This window comes from Crotalus tigris, unplaced genomic scaffold (assembly GCF_016545835.1).
Source record: "Crotalus tigris isolate CLP2741 ecotype Arizona unplaced genomic scaffold, ASM1654583v1 scf7180000018048.2368360, whole genome shotgun sequence".
In the NCBI taxonomy this organism is placed as follows: domain Eukaryota; kingdom Metazoa; phylum Chordata; class Lepidosauria; order Squamata; family Viperidae; genus Crotalus; species Crotalus tigris.
In genome coordinates, this window is record NW_024096794.1 from 1,294,751 (window position 1) to 1,319,869 (window position 25,119).

The window sequence follows — 25,119 nt, forward strand, 5'->3', positions numbered from 1 at the left end:
AGTATCATCCAGAACTGACTTTTCCCAAGCCATATCAATTCAAAAGCAAGTCACAAGTGTGCACACATACAAATATATACCTATGACACACACACACACACACACACACACACACACACACACACACACACTTTCAGAGCAGATTCTCATTTGGAAACACTAAACCAAAGAAAAACTTCTGCTTTCATGAGGGAGCCTTCAGTGACCACATGGTTTCCCATTCCAAGGATATTAGAATTCCAGAGCAAATCAGAGAGTTAATGAGTTGCTCATGCTTGAGAGCAGCTGTTCAATTAACCAGAGCAAGTGCACCCACCCTTCTGTATTGCCAAGCTACCTATTATGAGAAGGAAAGAGATAAATGAGAAGTTCTTGGTTGAGGTAGGAGGGGCAGAGGTAACCCTGGAGGCGATTGCTATGTTCTCCAAATAATGAAGCTCATTTTTAAGAATGAAAAGGGTTCTGAAAAGAAATCTGTTGATGGCTCTCAAGGAACAACTACAAGATCTCGTGGTGGAGGCAGTACAGGGATGAGATATCTTGAAGTTAACCCCAGCCTCCTCTTGAAAACAGACACAAAACTGCATAAGAGTTCACACAGCTGCTTCTGTTAATTTTTGATGTCATAAAATCAAATATGTGGCAAACTCTTTAAACTGGCTCATATTTGGTGCTATAATGTAGTTTTATCTAGTGGTGGTTAATATTCCAGTTCTAGCCCAAACACTATTCTGGTGTTCCTTGATATATTTCATCTTTCCCTCTGGTCGTGTGTTTTAGGGCTGGTCTGAATTTGAAACATAAAAAAACAAACAAACAGTTTCTCTTCCATAAGAATCCTTTTTGAAAAACAATGCGCCTCTTTCAGAATGGTACATTTTAGAACAGGGGTCTTCAAACTTGGCCCTTTTATGACTTGTGGACTTCAACTCCCAGGATTCCTCAGCCAGCATGCCTGGCTGAGGAATTCTGGGAGTTGAAATCCACAAGTCATAAAAGGCTTGAAGACCCCTGTTTGAAGACCTCTGTTTTAGAAGAAAAAACAAAATCTACTGGGAAATACTTGAACTGGAACAATTCCTTTTAACCATAGTTGGCATATATCATCTGATAAGGCATTAACTACGGATTTATTGGTTTATTTGTGTGATTTAGAGCTGTCCAACTCCATAAGACTCCGAGAAACTTACAATGAACAACAGAACAATACAAATGAAGCCAAGCACATTCAGGGGAAAAAAAATCTAATCAGACAGAGTTCTACAGATGTTTCACACACATCTTAACCCAAGACCTGAAGGAATAATGAGGATTTCAAAGATTTATTGAACATCATCAGGTGGGAGCCATTTGAATTTCTGGAGAGATGTCTCTATGGGCAGGAACAGAAAAGGCATGTTTCCTATGTCCCAATAGATGACATTATGAATTAAAATGGATTAATTCATACACATGCTAAATCAGAGATGGAACTCCACTATTTTTTTAAACCTTCAAAGGTTACAGAGGGTTTGTCTAGTGACACAATGGTGATAATACACAGAACGAACTGCAGTGCTGTTCCTTGGTTATTATTATTTTAAATGCAAACAAGGTGTGCTAATACTTGCAGTGCCAGATACATGCATTTTAATCTATCTTCTCAAAAACAAAATTTTTAAAAAACCCAGTGAAAACCTATGTAGCTGAAAATTATACACTGGCAGGCTGATCTCGACTATCTGATCTGGCAGTCTGATATGGACTGTCTGAAATGATATAGGGTTTCCTGCTTGAGCAGGGGGTTGGACTAGAAGACCTCCAAGGTCCCTTCCAATTCTGTTATTCTGTTATTTTGGGAGGTTCTGAATACAGCATATATGAGGACCACATGTGATATTTCAATTGTCCATACCTACTCTGAACCTAAACCAAAGTAACTACATTATGGTTTAGCATAGTAAGAGAACTCACTCATCAAATAATTGTTTCAGCATATTTTCAAATCAAAACTGATTGTATTCCTGAAAATTTCTGGGAAAAAATAGTGTATGGGCTTCATAATCTATGACTTGGAAACACTGAAAATTCAAGCCTGCATGCTACCAATCAAATATCAAATGAAATTAGTTTGGGCTGACTTTACATAATGTGGTTTAAAATGGTTATTTGAATGAACCTTGATCCAAGAATGCCTCCTTTTTCTGGTCACTGATGGAAGTTGTTCTTGTTTATAAAATAAACACTTTATGTAACCCCTTTGAGAGCCAGTTTGGTGTGGTGATTAAGGCATCAGGCTAGAACAGTGGTGGTGAACCTATGGCACGCATGCCGGAGGCGGCACTCAGAGCCCTCTCTGTGGGCACACGTGCCGTTGCCCCAGCCTTGCCTCCCCCCATGATCCCCTCACCAGCAGCCCCCCTGGAGGAGAGTCGCCCCTGAGCGTGGCCCACATGGAGCAGCGCAGCCAAGGACATGGCAGCCAGGCAGCATAGACAAGACTCTGCCCTCATGCCCCATCCCGCACAGTTTATGTTGCAGGGCACGGGCAGAGGGCGTGGCTGCCATGGCACTGCTGGGCTGCCTGGGCGATCTGCAGTGGGTCCTGGAGGCAGTGAGTGGCCCTGCGGGCAGGCAGGGTGGGAGATGGGGTGGGGGTGGAACAGGAGCATGGCAGGGGGTGGAGTGGGGGCAGGGGCAGTTTTTGGGGATTTGGTCTCTAAAAGGTTCGCCATCACTGGGCTAGAAACAAATTAAGGTCCCTCTCACAGTTACTGTTTCTGAACTACGTTTTGCCTAATCTGTACTTGTATCTTTGGTTTTTCCCGCCTAGGTGTAACACCTTGCTTGTAAAACCAACAACATGAAATTTAATGTGGAGAAAAACAAAGTGTCACCCCTAGGCAGGAATATCCAAAGTACAGATTAGGTGAAACCTGGCTCAAAAACAGTAACTGTGAGAGGGACCTTGGAGTACTAGTAGACAATCACTTGAATATGAGCTAGCAGTGTTCAGCAGCAGCAGCAACCAAAAAGGCTAATACAGTTCTTAGTTGTATAAACAGAGGCATAGAGTCAAAATCAAGTGAAGTATTAGTATTGCTTTATAAATACTTAGTAAGACCACACCTGGAATACTGCAGCCAGTTTTGGTTACCACATTACAAAAAACATGTTAAGACTTTGGGAAAAGTACGATGAAGAGCAGCTAAGATGATTAAAGGCCAGGAGACAAAAACATATGAAGAACAGTTGCAGGAATTGGTTATGGCTAGTCTAGAGAAAAGAAGGACTAGGGGTGACATGATAGCAGTATTCCAGTATTTGAGGACCGACACAAAGAAGAGGGGGGTCAGCTTATTTTTTGAAAGCAGCAGAAGGTAAGATAAGAAACAATGGATGGAAACTAATCAGGGAGAGAAGCAATCTGGAATTAAGCAGAAACTTCCTAACAGTGAGAACAATTAGTGGAATAACCAGTGGAATAGCTTGCCTTCAGAAGTTGTAAGTGCTTTATCACTGGAGGTTTTTAAGACTGGACAGCCACCTGTTTGAAATGGTATAGGGCAGTGTTTCTCAACCTTGACAATTTTAAGGCATGTGGACTTCAACTCCCAGAATTCTATGGAATTCTGGGAGTTGAAGTCCACATGCCTTAAAATTGTCAAGGTTGAGAAACACTGGTATAGGGTCTCTTAGTTAAGCAGGGGGTTGGATTAGAAAACCTCCAAGGTCTCTTCCAGCTCTATTTTGATTCAGTTCTAGTCCCATCCTAGGCATAAAGCCAGGTAGGTGATCTTGGGCCAATTACTCTTTCTCAGCCCTGAGAAGAAGGCAATGGCAAACCATTTCTGAAAAATCTTGTCAAGGAAACTGCAGGGACTTGTCCAAGGTGTCTCTGAGAATTAGAATAGAATAGAGCTGGAAGGGACCTTGGAGGTCTTCTAGTCCAGCCCCTTGCTCAAGCAGAAGGACCTTTACACCTCAGACAAGTTACTGTCTAGCCGCTCTAGTGCCTCTTCTTAAAAATCTCCAGTGATGGAACACCCATGTATTTTTAAAAAAGACCTTCATTCTGGGCACCTATGACCAACTGGCAAGGATTGCAACTTTTGGCTGTCTATATGCGATTACTGATAATGGTATAAATTAGCACTTCAGTTACTATTTGTCTTGCTTAAGATATACATTTGTGGACATCATACTAGGAAAAATATCGTTAAAGCACTTTTTAAAATGATAGAATGGGAATAGGTAATTCATAGCCTGACAGTGTAAGAACAGGATCTCCAAAATGCGAAGACAAGAGCCATTCAAGTATCTTCAGGCCGATCAGCTGCTTACCAAAGAGGCGGCCAAGTATATTATGCTGCTAAAATAATCCAGTGATAATTACAAAACCCATTAAGCTTATTTCAGATCGTATTTCTCTTACTTTTTACAATTCTGGAATGCATGCTTCTGCCTGTATCATTTTCCCCACCTTTACTTTGCTCTATAATAGATTTGTTTTTCAGTCAACTTGCAGGCTCCCTCAATTGCAGAAGAGGCAGTAGGCAGCTTAAACAGCAGGATCAAAACATAAAGAAAAATAATAAGTAAAAAAAAGAAAAGAACCATTAAGAACAGTTGAGATACAACCTTAATTTCCTGCAAAGTCCATTTGGGGAAGAAAGATTTACCAGTATACTCCATTACTCCAATTCTTCTGAAACTGTTCATGACTGAACTGAAGGAAACACCCCCCCCCCCCGGATCTCTTTAAGTTTTCTTTTTGGAGAAATTTCTTCCTCAACTCTCTTTCTATATCAACTATGTTTTTACATCACTTGTCCATTAAAGACGTTTTTGAAGATATAACTACATTTATCTCTTGGGCAAACAGGAAGAGAATTATGTCCCATCAACAAATAATACATTTATTATTGCATAAACTTTCATAGACCACAGTCCATTTCATCAGAGGCCATGGAGGTAAAGCCTAATGAATGAAATCAGTCCTTTGTGACCACATTCTGCAAACCAACTTCAATCTCTTGTTTCAGAATCTGTTCTAGTGTTTATATCACTGTACATGTAATGGGACACTCTGAGGAATACTAGAAGGGAAATACCTTTTCAAAAGGGTAAAGGAAAGGGAAAGACTAAGTTTTGATGCATGGCAGGCAACTAATGTTATGCCTGTGCTAGACTGGCATTTCATTTAGTGCATGTTTTCTGTTGATTCAGGAGAGTAATGCACATATGCGTGCAGTCTGCTTCTTAGCATCTAGCTATAATCTGAGCCTTGCCTCATCTCTTTAAACTGAATGTGATGTTATTTGCTCTGTGATATTGCTAGTGGGGGAAATTTAGACAACACAATTTGAGGGCATTTGCTTGGCTCCCTTCAAGTTTTTAGAATATGCTTCCTTTTCTCTGCAGTGGCAAATGAGGAGGATGAAGAAAAACAAATGCACTTGAATGATTAATGCTTTCTGACTATAAATTTCTTCTTTGAGTATAGCAGTGGAGAGAAGGTGTCTGACAGTAAAATTAACATCTTTTCTCTTAATTCAACACCTGCCAATCTCACATTTCAGAAGCCAAAGTACCTATGTTATTCCGGACATATAATCCTGAATTTTTTTTTTCTGATGATTTGGTATCTTGGCAAAAAGAGTTTAATTCAATATATATGGCCACCAGTCTCTCATAAGTGTCCCTGGTTGAGGAACATAGTTAAAATGTCAATATATTAACATAAAATGAAAATTATAAAAATATGAGTATAGAAACATAATAACCAGAGAAAAACCATCAATAATAAATAACAATATCTCATAGGCTTACCTAACCTCTATACTTGGCAGATCAGCTAGTTCTTAAAAGCTTTCTGAAGAGCTGCCAGGGTTGAGGCCAATCAAATCTTGGGGGGAACAATATTGCAGAGGTTAGGCAAAGCAACAGAAAAGCTATGCTCTTTGATCCCACTAGATGACAATTTAATAGAGGAGAGACAGAACATGCCCCTCCTGATGCGGCAGGAAGAGGCAATGAGAGAAAGGCAGTTCTTCAAATACCCTAGTCCCAGACTGTATAGAGACCGTACAGTTGCCCATCTCAATCCAATTTTAGATCAGTAAAATAGAAGTTTTTTTGCTGAAAAAGTGAGCCAATCACTTTGGTGCAAGATGGTTCCTCAGATAACCTGGTCCCATGCCACAAAGAGCTTTAAAGGTGATGACCAACACTTTGAATTGGATCCATTACTTTAATAGTAATTAATTTATAACAATAATTAGTCTTACTTTAGTTAAAATAATTTAATTATATTTACAAGGAGAAATGTAAAGTCATGGGTCTAGGTAAAAAATGTATAGGAGGGAGCAAATCTGGCTCAAAAGCAGCTTATGTGCAAAAGACTTGGGTGTACTAGTGGATCACATACTCAATATGTCCAAACAGTATAATGCAGTTGCAAAGAACACAATGATATCTTAAGGAGTATTAAGCGAAACATAGAGTTTAGACTCTGGGAAATAATTATTTCATTCTACTCTGCCTTGGTTAGCTCTCACCTCGAGTATTGAATTCAGTTCTGTACATCCCAGTTATTTTTCTTTTTTCTTTTTGTAAACTGAAACAAGTCTGGAAAAGATCTACTAGGAAATCAGGTCCTAAAGGAATGGTTAAAAGACTTAGGCACATTTGGCTTGTAGAAGAGAAATTTGAGAAGGGACATAATAGCTGTCTTTAAATATCAGCAGGGCTGTCATATTGCAGAGGATTTGGACTTATTCTCACTTGCTTCAGAGGGTAAGACTAGAAATTAATGGGATGAAACTTCAAGGATGTAGATACACTTTAATCATTAGAAAAAACTTCTTGACAGTAAGAGCTTGTTGATCAATGGAATAGGCTATTGCAAGGAATGGTTTCTTCCCCTTCACTGGAGATTTTTGAACAGAGGTTGGATAAGTTATTTATCATAAATGAATTCTGCAGCATTGAGGATTTTGGATTTGGTGAGCTCTTAGGTCACTTTTATTACATATAAAAATGTTACTATATAAACAAACCTTATTATTAAATCATATTATGGGGTAACCACATTTAACAATTTACAAAACCCCAATAAATTGTGTGGGATTTTCTTGGGGGGGGGGAATAAGCTGGTAATTTTATAATTAATTTAAGTTCACTTAAATTGGTCATGAAGCTGTTTCACATTTTTTTGGTGCAGAAATTAAAACTGAATTCAGTTTATCACTAGGTGTGTTGAAAAATTCATTTAACTTAAGCATTTATTGGTATATGCTACCGATGCTTTGATATTTTGGAGGGATCTCTTGAGATCTCAAGGGTATGGAAGTATATATAAGGCCCATTCCTCCTGGCATTTTGCATGACTGTTAAGCCCTTCCTATTCCATCAGGACTTTGGTAGTGACTGATAGGGGAGACTTTTGTATTAATAATGATGTTGTTGATTTTCATTTTGTCTTGAATCTACATTGCCCAGGGTCATAAGTGATTGGAATGATTCATGGTTATTCCAAATAATTTAAATGAATAATACCACTTGGAATAATGAGCTCAAATATTATGCTTTTGTACATCAGTGAAAGATTAATCATTTTTAATACTTAGAAAACAGAAAAATTGTTTTATGTATATGAGGAATATCCAAGAAATGTTTAATAAGGATTGGTCATATTATAATAAAAGGTTTAAGAATAAAGGATTGATTGTAATAACTATCATCTTTAGATGCAGTTCACAAGTTGGAACATTAACTCACATAATCTGGGCATGTCCTATTACTGACACAGTTTGGGCTTAACTCCACAGAACTGTTAATGCTATGGGATATTTATAGAGTCATAAAGGAGCTATTTAGACCACTATATCTAGCCTCCTGTTCAGTACAGGAATCAGAATTAAAGCTTACCCCTAGCTGCCACTTGAACTATAAAAGGGAGGCCATCTGGTTCTATTGTTAAACTGCTCTTGCTGAATTTTTTTCTCTAACATTTAATTTCAATCTATTTTCCATCACTATTTTCCATCTTACCCTATGGACTGATGGAGAACAGCTCTTGACTTTATTATATTTGAAAAGTGCTTATTTGAAGAGTGTTATCACACGTTTTGGACCATCCTCATTTCTGAAAGCTACTTTACCTAGCATTTTCACATTTTTTTGGTAGGATATAATTTTTAATCTCTGATCATCCTCACTGCTTTTTTTCTGAATCAGTTCCAGTTTGTCTGAATTCTTAGGATGTGGTATTCAGAAATGGGCACAATACTCAAGATGGGATCTGTTTCAATGCCCAATAAAGTGAAATATTATTTTTTTGTGATCTAGAAACGGTTGACAGCCTCAAATTGCATTTGTCTTCTGTGCAGTCACAACACATTTTGTTGATTCATATCCTGCTTGTAATCAACTACAATTACAAGTTCTATTTCACAAGTTTTGTCAGCAAGTTACATATCCCTCATCCTACACCTGTGCATCTGATTTATGCTTATTAAATGACTTTTTCCTCTATTAAATTTCATTCTGAGTTTTTCATTTACCAAACTCTCAAGATGCTTTTGAATTTCATTTCTATTTTCTATTCCACCCAAGTAATGAGGAATTGCCACTGAGTCTTCCCTGAGATCATTTTGTAATTAGCGGTGGGATTCAAATACCTGAACAACCGGTTCTCTGCGTAGATCCAGACCTGGGCCTCTGAGAACTAGAACGGACTTCCGGAAATGGTATCCACGCATTTCCAGCGGCCTGTTCTAGGCCTGGGAGGCCTCCTGCAGGTCTCTGAGGCCTAGAAGGGACTTCCGGAAGCAGTGTGCATTCAGCTGGTTCTCAGAACAAACCGGCTTGTAATGCCATTCACATATTACTAACTTATTAAAATGCCATGGGGCACTTTCTCAAATACTTAGTTGAAATCAAACTATATTATTAATATTATGTCCCCACAATGTGCTAAAGAAGTTAACCAATAAAAAAAGTTGCTAAGATTCATTTTTAACAATCCATGCTGACCACTAGTAGCTGCTGCATTGTCTCCAATGTCCTTATAAAACAATCCTTTTATGATCTCTTATAGAATCTTCCTGGTTATTGCTGTCAGACTGAATGATTTATAATTCCCTGGATCAACATCCCCATTTTCCCCAACATCATATTTGTAGACTGGGACAATATTTACATCCCCCCCCCCAAAAAAACTAGCACTTCATCAGCTCTCCAGAAGTTTCATTGGTTCAGTCAGACTATTACCAACTTATTTCAGTGTTCTGTATGCAAATCATTTGGCCTTGGAGATTTAAACTAATTCAGAATATATACTTCTTCTTAAGTATCAATCCTGTCCATTTATCTAGTTCTTTACAACTGCATGCTGGAAAATACACCCTTTGCTGAAAGGGAAATGGCAAAAATATGAAAATCTCACAATGCAATTTGTTTTTAACCTACTTATGTTCTACAACAACAGCAAAGAGGCATGCTTGCAGCTGAATCATAGCACATAAGAAATTTCCAACACTGTGACTAATAATATTGTGTGGTACAGAAAGTTAAGCAAATGTTTGTTTACTGTTTTGGTCATGATCTCTTGTGAAACCCCTAGTGGCTTCTCATGAAATCTCAGGATTCTCTGGACCCTCAGATGAAAATGGCTGTACGGTACTAGACATCTTTTTTACTATATCAGTACTCTCTATTTTTTCTGGTACTCTCTCTATTAGAGAATAAAATAGAATAGAATTCTTTATTGGCCAAGTGTGATTGGACACACAAGGTGCATAAGTTCTCAGTGTACCTATTAGCATTTCTCCGTCTCAAATAACATCTAATACATTCTACTTAATTTCCTATTGGTGAGCACCCAAGGATTAAAGCTCTCCTAAGAACTTGCCATGTTTTGACCACACAGATTTAAAACCATTCTTATGAATTGCAGTCTTCCCATACCGGTAGACCATTCTAACAAAGCAGACCAAGGCCTCAAAAAACAAATGTCTTCTGTTGTCATTGGTTGTCTAGCCAATTACAGATTTTCCATTTTCAAGCCTCTTCTAGGGACTAGTATAATGAATGAGATATTGCCTCTGTAAAGCTTCCATCTTAAATTTTCGAAGTTCCTGCTCATGTAGTTGTTATTTACATATTATTTGTCTCCATGTATATTAGCAGAAAGATAAATTCATCAATGGACTTAAGTAATTTCTCAAAGTTGTTCTGTCAAAACTCTGTGTCTGACTCCTGGTAAACAAACACAGTTCACAAGGCACTCCCTGGCTCAAACTTAGGAATGGCTACCCAACACTCCATAGATTTTTTTTTTGCATGCTACAATAGAACTACGTAAAACAATCAATTGCCCCCTATCAAGAGAAGAATATAGCTCCCTCTTATATCTACTAGAATTTTCCACATTTCCTCTGGTTTAAGACATAACTTGCTTTGCAGTTCTTAGCTAGGGGACAGTTGGTTATTGAGGTAACTGGCATTTCTATCCCCATGTATCTTTCCTAGATCCATTAATTCTGCCCTGCAATGTCTCTCTTTCTTCCACTGAAGATTTGGATCCTGTTTATATTGTAAGAATAATGACATTCAGTGATACAGAATATTCTCTAAATGTTTTGCTCCTGGTAGTCATTTTATTTACTGGCTTGTCTCTTTTTATTTGATTCTCTTCCAATGGAAAGTTGCTTTCTCTTCCTGCAATACATGTTGGATTATTCTCGGACAGGAAAATCACAAGGACACAAGCACTGCAGAACATAACTGCAGACTACTGTTTTGTTTTCACTTTTCTTCCTTAAGATACAGGTAGTCCTTGTTTAGCATCTACCTTGTTAATGATTTTTTAAAATTATGACAGTGATGAGAAAGTAACTTTATAACATGTTTGAGCTTAGCAGTTCAGTAAAGGAAAGCTGAAATAAGATCATAAGCATACCCCCAGTTTCACTTAGCAATTTTCACTGCACCATGAGTAGAAAACTATTATTTTTCTTTTTTCTGTTCTCAGCTTCTCAATTTAGTCAAGAATGTTCATTTATAAAGAAATTCCATAAGGTTTCCCATGCCAAATTTCACTGTTAGTTCTTGCTCAATGACCTTACTCCCTGAACTGTAGCTGTCTCTTATATTCCTCCTACATTATCTACTTCATCAGCAGAAAGCAATCCTTTGATTATTTATTAAATGTGTATGCCACCTGACTCCCAAAATCCCTGGGAGATACCTACAACAGTAAGGTGACCAACTTTTTTTACAACAAAAAGGAGGACACGAATAAATTTAAGAAAAAAATATCGTAAATAAAAGAAACATTGTATTTATTGCAACAATAATACAGAATACACTATAATATGATAAATGCATAATAAAAACATTTGTAACAATAACATTTTATATTGTAATTATGCTTACATGCCTATTAATTATTTAAATGAGTACTTTTCCATTGAATGAATATTTTTTGTCAATGTATCATCTTCTAACAATATATTGGAAATATCTGAACAAGAAATATCCTTCATATTGAATTTTACGGCAAGTGCTGCAGCTAGAGTATCAATATTCAATCTCGATTTCTCACTTGTCCAAAAATCTACACGGCTGGACTGCGTGGGGGTGGGCGGCGGAGGCAGGTGTTGTGAGCCAGGCGCTCCAGGATGGCCATGTAGATGCGCAGGGTGAGATGGTGGCAGTGCAGGTCAGCACTGCGTAGACCACCAGCTGGCGCAGCCCATGGAAGGTCAACTGCCCGCCGCGCCCCCGCCCACAGCCGCCCCGCCAGCACTGCTGCCCTGCCATGGAGAGCCGGCCCTACAGCTCGCAAAGCACCAGCCGCGCCAGCTCCGGCCCTGCAGCCTCTCCCCAGCACCACCGCCCCCCCTGCCCATCCCCGTACAACCGGCCCCGCGGCTTGCAAAGCACCAGCCGCGCCGGCTCTGGCCCTGCAGCCGCCCCCCAGCTGCTGGGGCAGCACCACCATCCACCCTGCGCATCCCGGTAGAGCCGGCCCCACGGCTTGCAAAGCACCAGCCGCGCCGGCTCCGGCCCTGCAGCCGCCCCCCAGCACCACCACCCCCCAGCACCACCGCCCCCCCTGCCCATCCCCGTAGAGCCGGCCCCGTGGCTTGCAAAGCACCAGCTGCGCCAGCTCTGGTCCTGCAGCCACCCCCCCCCAGCCGCCCCCCAGCACCACCGCCTACCCTGTGTATCCCCGCGTAGAACTGAACAGGGAAGATCAAGTGAAACTTACCGCTCCAGTCTCCTCCAGCTATCTTTGGAACTAAGAAGTAGGAGATCGTGTAGTTGGGTAGCAGTGAGGGGTGCAAGTTCCTGCAACTTGCACGTGCAAAGTTTGCCGCCCGGGTGTTTTGGCGCGCTCAGCAGCAATTCCTATTGGCTTTCGAAAGCCAATAGGGGGAGTAGATGCAAAAGTTGAAAAAAAATAAAAAAAAGGTCCCGGAACGCCTTCTGAGCGTTCTATGAGGAAACAAAAGCCCTGCAGATTAGTCGTCAAAAAGAGGACATTTAGGAGGACATTTTCGAGAGACGACAGAACTCACAAAAGGAGGACTGTCCTCCCAAAAGGAGGACGGTATATGGAAAAGGAGGACATTTAGGAGGACACTTTTCAAGGGAGGACAGAACTCAAAAAAGGAGGACTGTCCTTCCAAAAGGAGGACGGTTGGTCACCTTAACAACAGGCAATTTGTGGCTCTCAGTAAACACCTTTGCAGTCAGCAGCTATTCAGGAGACAACTATTCCTTTCTCACAACTGACACACAATCTCTCAGAATATATAGCTTCTCTGGTTATTCTCTTCTTCTTTTATTTCTCCTTTGAAATCACTAGCAGATTTGCTTTCTGTTTGCTCCCTGTTCTTTAATCTAATCATGTAGATCTTCTTTTTGAGTATTTTGAATTGATCACAATATCAATAACCACAGATCTCTCATGTGTGGGATATGGCTAACATTATTATTGCTTTTCATACAGTGAAATGATAAATCTACACCCACTTTTCAGCACTGGATTTATGATGTTTTATTTGTCAATATTTCAATTGTGGGTTTTTTTTTAAAAAAAATCACAAATGAACAAGGAAGAAAAGTTTTGAACAAGCTACCTTGTTTTTGATATACATTTCCAAAGGGTTTAATTTTCTTTTTTCTTTAATTTTAATTATGTCATACTATTAATAAAATAGTAAGTTTTGATATCATAAAATAATGTTAAATATTTTTTCTATTCTCTGCAGCTGTTATGGATTCGGGGCAGATGTGTGTTTCTTGGACATGCAGAAAGCAACACAGTTGACTTCACATTGCTTGACATCAAAGTAACTTGGGCCATTCAAGGACACACAAGCTATCTTTACAGAATGACATGCTCACAAAGCAGAGATTAAATAGCCATCCCTCTCCCCACTCATCATAGGCAGACGGTTTATCAATTATGTTTGGTCAGATACCAATGAACACATTCAGGTCTCTACCATAGCACAAACATTGGGATATAACTGGGAAATGTTCTTAGGAAAGTTTCTGAGTTGAGTATTCTATTGACTTACGTTAAAATTATATATTATAATATATTTATACATTATATAAAATCATATATTACATTATAACACTTTAACCACTAAATCTGAGATTTAAACTTTTCTGACTCTGTGGAGGTACAAGATCTAGTAATTCAAACAGACACTTTTCTGCACACTATTTTGTTATTATTATTAACAGAACTATCTAATCTGCAAAAACAGTAAAGATAGAGGTGCTGCATTGAAGAAAATAAGTTCCTCATTTATACTCACACTGTACGTTGAGTTGCACCAGGGCTTCTCGGGGTCTAATGTTGAAGCCATTGTATCTGGCTGTCTGGCATTTGTAAATCCCACTCATTTTTTGAGTCACCTTCTCAAAATGCAGCTTCCCATCATTTGACTCCACTGTCATGGTCCCTGAAGGCATAGGAGCCTCTTTATCAACTCTGGACCAGATGATAGGAGGTTTGGGTTTCCCTCGGACTTCACACTGTAACTCTGCTCTCGAATCTTCACGGACAGTAATGATGGATTGACCCTTGGGCACCATGATCGTTGGAGGCACTATTGGGAAAAAGATCACAAGAAAAGAACCATTATTCAACAGCAATGTTTAAGAATTAGCTCATTGGAGTGATATGTGTATGTAAAAGATTGCTGAAGCTGAAGTCAAGGCATATTTAATTATTTGACCTTGCTATTTTAAATAATGCTGATTCAGCCCATCACCATCATTATTTATTCTGTATACTATCATAGAATTTGGCTTCTGCCTAGCATAAGAAAAAAATCTTCCTCATCCTGTTATTCCAATCTTAAAAAAAGAGGAGAAAGAACCCATCTAAGTACATACCAGTCAGCTTAACATTGTCATTTGTCAAAGCTCTGGAACAGATTATTAAGTGATCAATTAGACAAAAATGCATTGCTTGGCAAAACCAATATGAGGTTATCAAGAACAAATCACGACAAGCCAATGTGATATTTTTGACAGAGTGAGTAGTTCAGTTAACTATGAATGTCCAGCAGCATGTACCTTGAGTTCAGCAAAAATTCAACAATATTTTTCATGAGATTCTACTGTGGCCCATGGCAAAATATGGGCTGGGCTATGGTAGTTTTAGATTGATACAGAGCTGGTTGAACAATTGTATCCAATGAGGATATGTCAATGGCTACATTAGCAGAAATAATAGTGTCAAGATCAAAAGAAATCATAGTCCATTTATAACACTGGTGTCAAACTCAATCGCATCATGTGACATATTGTGACGTATCATGACATTTTTTGCCTTTGCGGAACAGGGGTGGGCATGACCTGCAGGTGACACATCTGGTCCACGGGCTGCCAATTTGACACTCCTGATTTAGAACATACCTAGAATATTCTGTTTTGGACACTACATTTTAGGAAGATATAAAAAATTGGAAGAGTTCCAATGAAGATCTAGAATGATAAGAGATATGAAATTATTGTTATGATGTTTGATCAATTAGTCAGCCAGACGTTTAGACTTCTATCTGCAGGTCTTTGTATATTGTGATTTTCTCTTCTGCTGTCTCCAGGCACTTCAACTTCCACTATTCCAACTTTGGTTTCCTTATCAACAATTTTATGTCTGGGATGTTACGTGGCTGGGGCATGTCTGTTTGCATTCTGAAATCCCAAAGCACTTTAGCTTCTTCATTTCCTAATACTTTGTCTATTTTGTGGTCTCACCAGTTGTTTCTTGGTGTTGGTGCATGGTATTTCTTGAAGATATTCCAATGCCCCTTTGTCATGCTGTTGTTTGTAGTCAATCTATAAGTTCTTCTTGTGGCACCTAGCTATGTGGTCCGCTGTTTGTTAAGTTTTTTTGCAGAGTTGGCATTTGCTGTCTGTTTCTGTCTTTTCAGTTCTGGCTTTGTACGCATTTGTTCTTGAGGCTTTGTCTTGTGCAGCCAGAATTAGCCCCTTTGTCTTTTTCTTTAACTTGCTCTTAGCCACTGACAGGTCTCATTATCTGCTTTGCCAGCTAGTTTTTTTTTTTAATATATTGGCAATATAATACTTTGCTTTGCCATGCCATGTCTCTTTCCTATTCTTCATTTTATTATTGTAACATTATATAACAATTATACTGTAGTATAACATTATAAAATACATTATAATAAATTATTATAATGTATAATAATAATATACATTATAATATACATTATAATGTAAAATAATAGTCCAACTCCAGTGGACTCCAGTGGGTAAGGAACTCCTCTAGATGGAGGTTTTAGTTTGGAGAAGAGAAAAGATTGTGAAGACATGATAGCAGAACTAGATGATCTTCAAGGTACCTACCAACCCCCACATTTCTATAATTGAAAATGTGATAAAATTTTATGACCTTATGAAGCAGTTTGTAACTTGTTCCCATTGGTTCAAATCCAAATGACTAGGATACAAAGAATGAATTTGTTCCATCATCTTTGTGATAGTTCCATAAAAAATATTGCTTCTAAATCTTACTTTCCTCTATTCCTTCAACTTTCAGAACTTGTCTTCGTAAGCTTCACCATCTTCTTTGCCCTCTTTTTAAGATTATAATTAGGGGATACAGATTCTTCAGGGCTGCCTACTCCTATTTGTTGATCTCCAAATATATTTGAACTACAACTTTTTTTTTCCACCAGAAATTCCGGAGTTGTATACCCCGGAAAACTGGTAGGACATCTGTTGGGAAAGATTATTGTAGGGAATATCTGTACTAAAATATCATGGAAACTAATAATAATTATACTTGATTCTTTGTGAAGTCCTCTTTCTCTCTTCAAATATTTCTATGTAATACTTTTACATTTTGAAGTGATTTAAAAATGCAGTGTAAAAGTTCCAAATTTATTTTTATCTGCATGACCAAGTAATGTCTGCATGTAACCCATAAATGTAAGAGGGCCAAGAGAGAGTGTGATGATTTTAATCACACAAAAATATAGCGCATAGCTAGCTTAAAGGCATATTTATGTAGGTCTAGCATCCAGTATCTCATCAGTTATATCACTAGGCAATAAGAAGGTGAATTTTCAATTTGCAGGCCTTCTGTGGGCTATGGAATCTCATCAAATCCTCTCTTATATGGTGTGAAGATTGAGCTGCACCCACATGGCTCAGTAATGCCAGCATATGCTCACCTGGCAGGAGACAATTTTCTTTATGGGGAAAATGTGTAAATTGCATTTGAAAAGTTTTTAATTAAAAGCAGCTTTCTGGGACCCTTATGCTGGATGACCTGCTTGCTAAATCTTACGAGAGAAAGGATATTTAGAAAACCAGGGAATAAATATACAGTACCACCATTTCTATCTGTGGTCAAACTAGGGGAAAAAAACCACACACTTCAGTACAAACATAATAAACCCTTTTTCAAAACCCATGAAATTTTTTTACAAGGGTGGAAACCTTATATCAGTGGTTCTCAACCTGTGGGTTGGGACCCCATTTGGGGTCAAATGACCATTTCACGGGGGTCGCCAAACCATGCTGTCCGCCATTTTTTCCCTTTTCCCTAGCTGTCCTACTCCCTCTTATTGGTGGCCACACCCACTTGGGGGTCACCACAACACGGGGAACTGTATTATGGGGTCACGGCATTAGAAAGGTTGAGAACCACTGCCTTATATGGACTTTTTACTGAGAAAAAAAATAAGAATGAATGGCTGATCTTAGGATCTGGTGATTAAAATTGAGGCTATAGAGATGATAATTACTTGATAGAAAGAAGTGTGGAAGGCACAGTTGCATGCTTTTCTTTTCTTTTTCAACGTTTTTTTCTTGTACTTCTAGTTCTTACTTTCTATGTTCTTGTTTGTTTTGTGTGTGTGTGTGTGTGTATTTACAGTTCCATACTCCATTCAGATTACTTCTAATAATTTGATGATGATGATGATGATAATAATAATAATAAGTTGGAAGGGGCCTTGGAGGTCATCAAGTCCAACCCCCTGCTCAGGCAGGTAACCCTGTACCATTTCAGACAAATGGCTGTCCAGTTTCTTCTTAAAAACTTCCAGTGTTGGAGCATTCACCGCTTCTGGAAGCAGGTTGTTCCACTGGTTAATTGTTCTAACTGTCAGGAAGTTTCTCCTTAGTTCTAGGTTGCTTCTCTCCTTGATTAGTTTCCATCTATTGCTTCTTGTCCTGCCTTCAGGTGCTTTGGAAAATAGCTTGACTCCCTCTTCTCTATGGCAGCTCCTGAGATATTGAAACACTGCTATCATGTCCCCCCTCATCCTTCTCTTCATTAAACTAGACATACCCAATTCCATCAATCATTCCTTATATGTTTTAAGTACCCTAATCATCTTTGTTGCTCTTTTCTGTACTCTTTCTAGAGTCTCAACATCTTTTTTACATCGCGGTGACCAAAACTGGATGTAGTATTCCAAGTGTGGCCTTACCAAGGCATTGTAGAGTGGTATTAATACTTTGTGTGATCTTGATTCTATCCCTCTGTTAATGCAGCCTAGCACTGTGTTGGCTTTTTTGGCAGCTGCAGCACACTGCCAAAAAAGCCAATACAGTGCTAGGCTGCATTAACAGAGGGATAGAATCAAGATCATGCAAAGTATTAATTTCTCTGTGGTAGGAGCCTTGCTTAGGATTTTCTTTTGGAAACTTTTTATTTAAGTGGACCGCTAGCCTTCCCATTGTTTCTCTGATAGGCACCTGTGACCTTCCTTGCAAACACACTTCAGAAAGCTTTGTTCTCTAACTGCCTTACCTCTAAACCCTCCTGAGAAATGAAGTAGATTTGATGCTAAGTGAATCATTAGAAACTAAACCACTGTTTGTTTTAGTCAATAAGTATGAAGGTTATTTTCAATGGGGCAACAGTACATATGGAGGGCAGGTTTAACTGTAATCCCAATGGAAATTTCTCTACAATATGCTGCGGCTGGTTTTGAACTAAAATAAATAAAATAAACAAAACTCTCTAGCAAAAACAAAATCTTTCTTTCTTTTTCAAAAAAAGAACATTGCAGTGCATGTGTGCACGGAGGAGGGGGCTAGGGCCTAGGGATGGAAAGTTTCAATAATTTTCTCTTGGATTTATCCCTGAAGAATATCATTCCCCATCTCTATTACATTTATTTTAAAACCCTGATCTATTTCAGTGATGTAGTTAGTGCCATATCAAATTTGGCTCTTAGCCAGAACTTCCCAAAGCATTAGTAATGTCATCCTCAAAGAATATCACAAAATTACTCTTTCTTAGAGCCACTTTGCATGGCTAGATGGTTACACCCTGCCTATCCCTTCTCCTCAATTTGCTCCTGATTTACATGCAGAGAAGTTTCTAATGTGCCGAGAACTGTTCAAAGATGAATCTGGTCCTTCACTTTAATATGCTGTAATTCTTAGGCCTTTTTGTTTTGAAAGGTTTGTTATGCTTTAAGAAAGAAAGCATTGGAAAAACAACAACATAATATAAAAGTATCTAGCATGACATATTACATATAAAGAAATTTACTCAGCCTGACTTTTTCTGTAATCCATTTATCTGAAAACACAAAATTTGGAACAGAGAGAAAGAAGTTGCCTGGCAGTGCAGCCTTCCATCTTAAACCCTCCAAATAATTTGAAAAGGATTTATCCTGTGATTAAAGCTAATCTACCTATCTGGTAAACAGAGCGTAGGCTCTTTATGAAGCTCCCGGGATAGATTTTGATTAAACGTACATTCTTTTTTTAACTGTGTTCTATCCTTAATCGGGCTTCTGGATAAGTTAAAAATTAGATGAAAGTTTACCTGTTTCTGAAGAAATGTTCACCTCGACACTCAGGTCAGGGATGGGTGCTCCTTGGAAAGATGCCACACACAGGTATGTACCATAATCAGTGAAACGGAGATCAATTATCTCTAGGCTGCTTGTCACGGGGGGAAGTTCCGGGTCATTCTTGATGACAACGACTCGATCTGAGAATTTGGCCAGCTTCCCATTCTTGTACCAAAAGTAGAAAACTTTTTCTTGGGGGACAGCATCCACATGGCATGAGAGCTTCAGGTCCTGCCCTAGCTGGATGGTTTCACTCTCTTTGATGACATCAGGAGTGATCTGGAATGTTACATTCTTCATGGCTGGAGGAAATACAAAGGCCAAACTGGTGAATATATCAATGCCTAATCTTCAAGTGGTCAAAATATGTCATATCATGTCATGTAAATATATATATATATATACATTGCTTACTGGTGTACACCGCTTAGAGAGTGCTTGCACTTAAAGCGGTATATAAGTCTCATAAATAAATAAATAAAATGTTGTGTCATGTCATGTCCTGACTGACAGGGCATAGAAATCTGAGTAATTATGTAATTACGTAGCACAAAAAGTACGCCAATATAATTCACATTCTTATCAACAGAATTTAACATTCTGTTTAATAGCATCTCCTTTTCATATGCAGAAATAATTCTGGAAAGTTATTTTCACTAAGTCTATGATGCAGGGGGAACTGAATATCCTTCCCCTGCTTGCTATAATTTCATTCTTGATAGGACAGGGATACAAATGTGATTTTTGAATAGGCTACCTTATACTTGTATGCAAATATAATATAATGCAAATATAATGTATTAATTTGACCCTCAATAAATGGAATGTGGCAAGAGAAGTCGCTTTGACAGAAATGACTAAAGAAATCAGGAGAAAAACAAGGAGAGAGGAAAGAGTTTTAAAGAACATGAGAAAACTTATTTATTTGCATCCATCTCCTACCAAAACCCCTCTCCTTTCAATGTAACTTAGTGTGAAGCAATGTGTGTGTGTGTGTGGGTATACAAACCTATGTGTTGAAAACAAATCTGAAAATTATGAGAAAAGGAAGCAATGCAATGTAAAATCAAGCTTGGTTAATACTCTTTCTGTCCTGAAGTACCAGTCTTAAATTTATTCCAATCTTTAAAAGGAACAAAGTGAGCTGGAAATTCAGGCTCCATCCCCAATTAGATTAATAGAAAGACGTACATCGCACCAATAGGTTCACTGTCTTCTTGGCTGGATTCCCAACATTGTTGATGGCTGTACAGTTGTAATAACCTGAATCTTCAGTTTGAATGCCCCAGATGGTAAGATTGCCCCCTTGAATCAGGCTGTTCGGAGGCATAGGACCAGGTGAGTGAGACCAGACTACCTGAGGCAAAGGATCCCCGCCTGTTAACGAACAGTATATGGTAACATTATCCCCTGGATTTACCACTAAAGTCTCATTCACAGATAGTTTTAGAGCTGGTGGAGCTATAAGAAAGAGAGAGAGAAAGAAAGAAAAAGACATTTTTTTAAACAAAAGACATAAAGATTCATTTCTAGGAAATAAGAATTAGCATATTAAAGCCTGATGAACTTAGATTTTTTTTTTTTAAAAAAAAAAAATGCATACCGTGCTTGTAATCTGGTCAGATGATAACTCTTAAATGTCTGAAACTAAGAGCCCAGTCAGTTTCAAAAATATACTGATGAAAACTGGAGGCATACAACAGTGCTATTCTCAAAAAGATAAGTTTGTGCTTTGCTGATCAGCTTGCCAAATTATACTGGGAAAGAAGAGAACATCTGTCTCTCTCTGAACCCCACTTTTTGCCAGTGCCAACTCCTGGCTTTTCAAATATTGTTATACATAATTTCCATCAATCCCATCCAATTATTTGATTTTTTTTCCCCCATTGCATAACTGAATTGTTGCTTTCTAGGCTTCAGATCTCTCTAATACTGTTAAATTGTTGCTAGGGTGTAGATCAATAATTTATGGTCCGTTTTCCTTAAATGTATGATATATATCACCACTGTTAAAATGTGTTAGAGTTTACAGTCCTATAATCTGGTGCCTTCAGGGCTACGACAGCTATCATCCTCCATCAACAAGGCTATTTACACCGCATCAGATTAGGGACATCCATGAAGCTTATACTACCTTTCTGCAGATATGAGATTTGTTTAGACTTGATGCCATTTCTTGCACTGGAGTTATAAACATGTGCATCTTCAAAATGTGACACAAAGAATAATTAGAAGTTCCCAATCACAATTTGTGATGAAACTATCTTTTCCAAATTCCCTGCACCTCACGTGCATAGCAAAAAGTCTTCCTTGAGCATTTCATTACAAGTAGCTTCACATTATAGCAATGAAAGAACAGAACACATTTAACTTGTTAATATCTTCCCCCACGTGCCATGCCCAGCCTCCTTCTCCTAGCAATTACGGCTAACCTCTCAGAGCTCTTTCTTTAACTGCCATACATATCAAATGCTGGGCTCTAACCTCATTCACAAATCTTTGAGCCTCCCCTTTATATAAGGAGTCATATTACAAATGGGCAGCTCCTCTGCTTTAGAATGCTTAACCTCAACCCTTCTGATTAATTTCTTTTCTTCAAAATCCCCAGACACAGATCCAAAAGGCTTTTCTCTGTGTTTTCTGTTTAATCTCTCAAAGGCCCTTTAAAGCTCCTTCTTGGGAGTCATCAGAGACTTCACATGGAGCTCAGAAATTAACAATCAATGGGACAACGGCTGAGGCATGTTTTAAGTAACAGCTGTAATAATGCAAAATAAGGCATCCTTACATATTCATAAAGCTTGATTTAATGACATCATTATTTCTGCCATCTCTTCTTTCTGGGCCCTGTGTTAATGACCTGGCTTTGCCCTGAATTTCTAATTCAGATGAAAAAAAAACCCAAAAAAAACCCCAAGAAGGCTGTTTTCTTAAAGGGACAAGAAAATGCATATTTCACAACTATTTTGATTTTTCCCACATCCAAACTGATTGGCTAACACTTGGAAACTTTGAAAACTAATAATCCTTTTCTTAATTCCGAAATATATAGACTGACATGAATGAAACACTGGTCAATTATATCCAATCTGTAAGGGAGAATCAATGTAGTGTAATAGGTAAAATAAAGATCATGGATTACAGGCAGGAAAACTGAATTTTAAGCTTGCCAGAAACATGAAAGCAAACTGGGTGGCCTTGCCCCCCCTCCACCTCCCTCCCTCCCTCCCTCCCTCCCCCCCTCTCCCTTCCTCCCAAGAAGATATTGGCCAGTATATTCTGAAAATGTTGCCAAAAAAACTGCACCAAGTGACAGGTGACTCAACAACAATAACAAGTAGTCTGATGACTTGAGTTTTGACTTCAAGGTAGGATAGTAAGGCTGGATGGCAACATGAACTGAATCTAACATTCAAGCAAAGAAATTTCAGCTGAAATGCCAAGCCCCAGACAAATAGAGGGGAGACGTGTGGGTGAGTAAACATGAATTTATGGTCAGTCGAGCATTTTCCTGACAATGTCTGCATTGTAATGAGTGGGAAGTGGATGACCATCGGTCACCAGGAGATAATTTGCCCATATGCTTATCCTGATTTTTTTCACCATAAGCTCACAGAGGGGGCATTTTGCTGAGCCTCAACTAGGCCTAATCTAGCACTGGGATATGTGGAGAAACTGAATTCCAAAATGTGGTTAGAAGTGAAATATGACTGGGAGTTTATTAATGTCTGGCTTGCCAATACAAATACTTCATTTGGCCTTCCAATTAAAGGGCTGATGCTTTACTCTTATTTTGGGTTTCAGAAAGATTGTAAGTCTTGAAGAAAGTAAAACCCATATGATAGCAGTTTTATGATAGATGGGCTGAACAATATTTAATCACATGCTGCTGAAGCTCAAATCAGATACACTATTTTCATTGTGTAAACATAAGCAGTATGTCAATGTTAGAAAACATCATAATACTTCTCTGCACCGTTTGGAAAACATCTGGTAATGCGTATTTGTGCTATTATTCCATTTATTCTTCCAGTAGAATTTGGAAGTTAATGCAAATTTATAGATGTTATATCATATCACACAGACATTCCTAATTAGTACCACACAGTTTAAAAAGGATTTTTTAAAAAATGTGAATAACTTATAAAACTATAAGGATGCTAAAAAATATTTTTTTCTGAATAATCTGAAGAAGCTGGATTTTATTTGCCTAAGTGAAAAAAAAAGATGATTACAGAGGTCTTTATCACCCCAGAGGTTAGATTTTGATATTGCAGTAAAAGGTAATATACATTTTTGAAATTTTTTTCTTATTATTATTTCCATGAATTAATCTTTAAAGTGCAGAAGTATTTGGGGTCCAATTACTTAAAAGAATTCATCTCCTTCCACATAGGCTTACCAGTACCATATTGTTTGAGCTGGGTGGCCTTATAAATCTTGTTAAGAAATAATACATCAATATGTAAATTCAAATTTCATCTTCGGAGAAGCTTCTCTAGGAGTCTCCAATCAAGTGATATATGACAGAAGTTTACGCTTACTAGTTGTAGCAAACTAAATGTCTACAGATATACTCAACCATCCAGGTCATGGTTGTCCTAAAATTACTTTTTCCAAAAGACCTGTGGGAAGTCAGCCCCCCAGAGAAGGAAATATTAAAAGGGCAGAAAAATATATTTCCTCAAAAGGATTTTTAAAAGCAGAAACCAACCCTGCCCACAAGTCTTTTTGTCCCAAGCAGGAGCCAGCTCTGTACAAATGCAGATGTAAACCATCAGAAAGGCCCCAGCTAGGAGATCAAGAAGACAAAGACCTAAACTCTGCATACCCCTGCATACCTGAGATGGGACATAATAGGACTAACCCATCACCATTAAAAATACCAGAGAGGCACACCTAAACTCAGGTCAGAACACGTGACACAGGAAATAGCCTCAAAGTTCATGCCACAGGAACAGGAAACTATTCCAAACAAAAGGCTTTCAGAGACTATAAAAACCTACTACCCGTGTTCTCAGCCCTTTTTTCCTCTGGTCTTTCCTGCAAGAACTATCTTTCTGGCTCTTCAATAAACTGCAACCTTCTTCCCAAAGCAGTCGCCATGTTGTTTATTTATCCCCGGCTTGGATGAACCAGGATGAAGACTTTTCTTTCAACAGATCACTGGACTTTCTTGGATTTTTTCCCTTTGAAAACGTTTCGCTTCTCATCCAAGAAGCTTCATCAGTTCTAACTGATTGGTAGGAATGGAAGGATTTATGTTCTTTGCAGTCATCCGGTTGTTAGTACCCTGAAAACTGGTCATTAGCTCTCTGAAAGTTGTTGAGGTCACTTGGGGGTTTATCTGTATTGTCAGAGACATCTCAATCCGAGTGTAAACAGGTGTAGTTTAGAGGTGAGAGACAGGCAAAGGTCGTGTGCAGAACACTGCCCCTCCAAAGCCTGGGTGCCCCTCCTTTCTGCATCTATCACCCCCCCACACACACACACATCACCATAGTGACATGAAAGTGCGCAGGTCTGTGTGACCTTGCCAGTTTGATAAGGCTGGCTGGTGAACAACAAGTTTCCCTGTTTATGGCCTCTAGCTTTTTACTCTTGAGGATTGGTAAAGGATTTTAGCCAATGAAATGCTATTGCCATGCAGTATCTTTTGCTATTTGTAAAACTCTTTATAAACAAATAAAGGCTGCGTGCTGCCGGCCATTTCTTTGCACCCTTCAATGACTAAGGACTGATTACCACAGCTGGCGCC

General features: G+C 38.6%; 1 protein-coding gene across 3 annotated transcripts in view; it reads right to left on the reverse strand.

The window, feature by feature from the left end:
- Positions 1–25,119, reverse strand: part of MDGA1 (MAM domain containing glycosylphosphatidylinositol anchor 1) — a 335,448-nt gene that overhangs the window by 165,599 nt on the left and 144,730 nt on the right. For 2 of the 3 annotated variants that reach the window (XR_005557135.1, XM_039347051.1), the window contains exons 6-8: positions 20,553–20,822; positions 19,334–19,663; positions 13,824–14,117 (exon numbers count right to left, since the gene is read on the reverse strand). Coding sequence is in view for 2 of the 3 variants with exons in the window: in XM_039347051.1 (XP_039202985.1) it covers positions 13,824–14,117; positions 19,334–19,663; positions 20,553–20,822 (894 nt within the window). In the remaining variant the exon portion in view is untranslated. The remainder of the gene's footprint in view (positions 1–13,823; positions 14,118–19,333; positions 19,664–20,552; positions 20,823–25,119) is intronic. The other variant, XM_039347052.1, reaches the window with a different exon arrangement.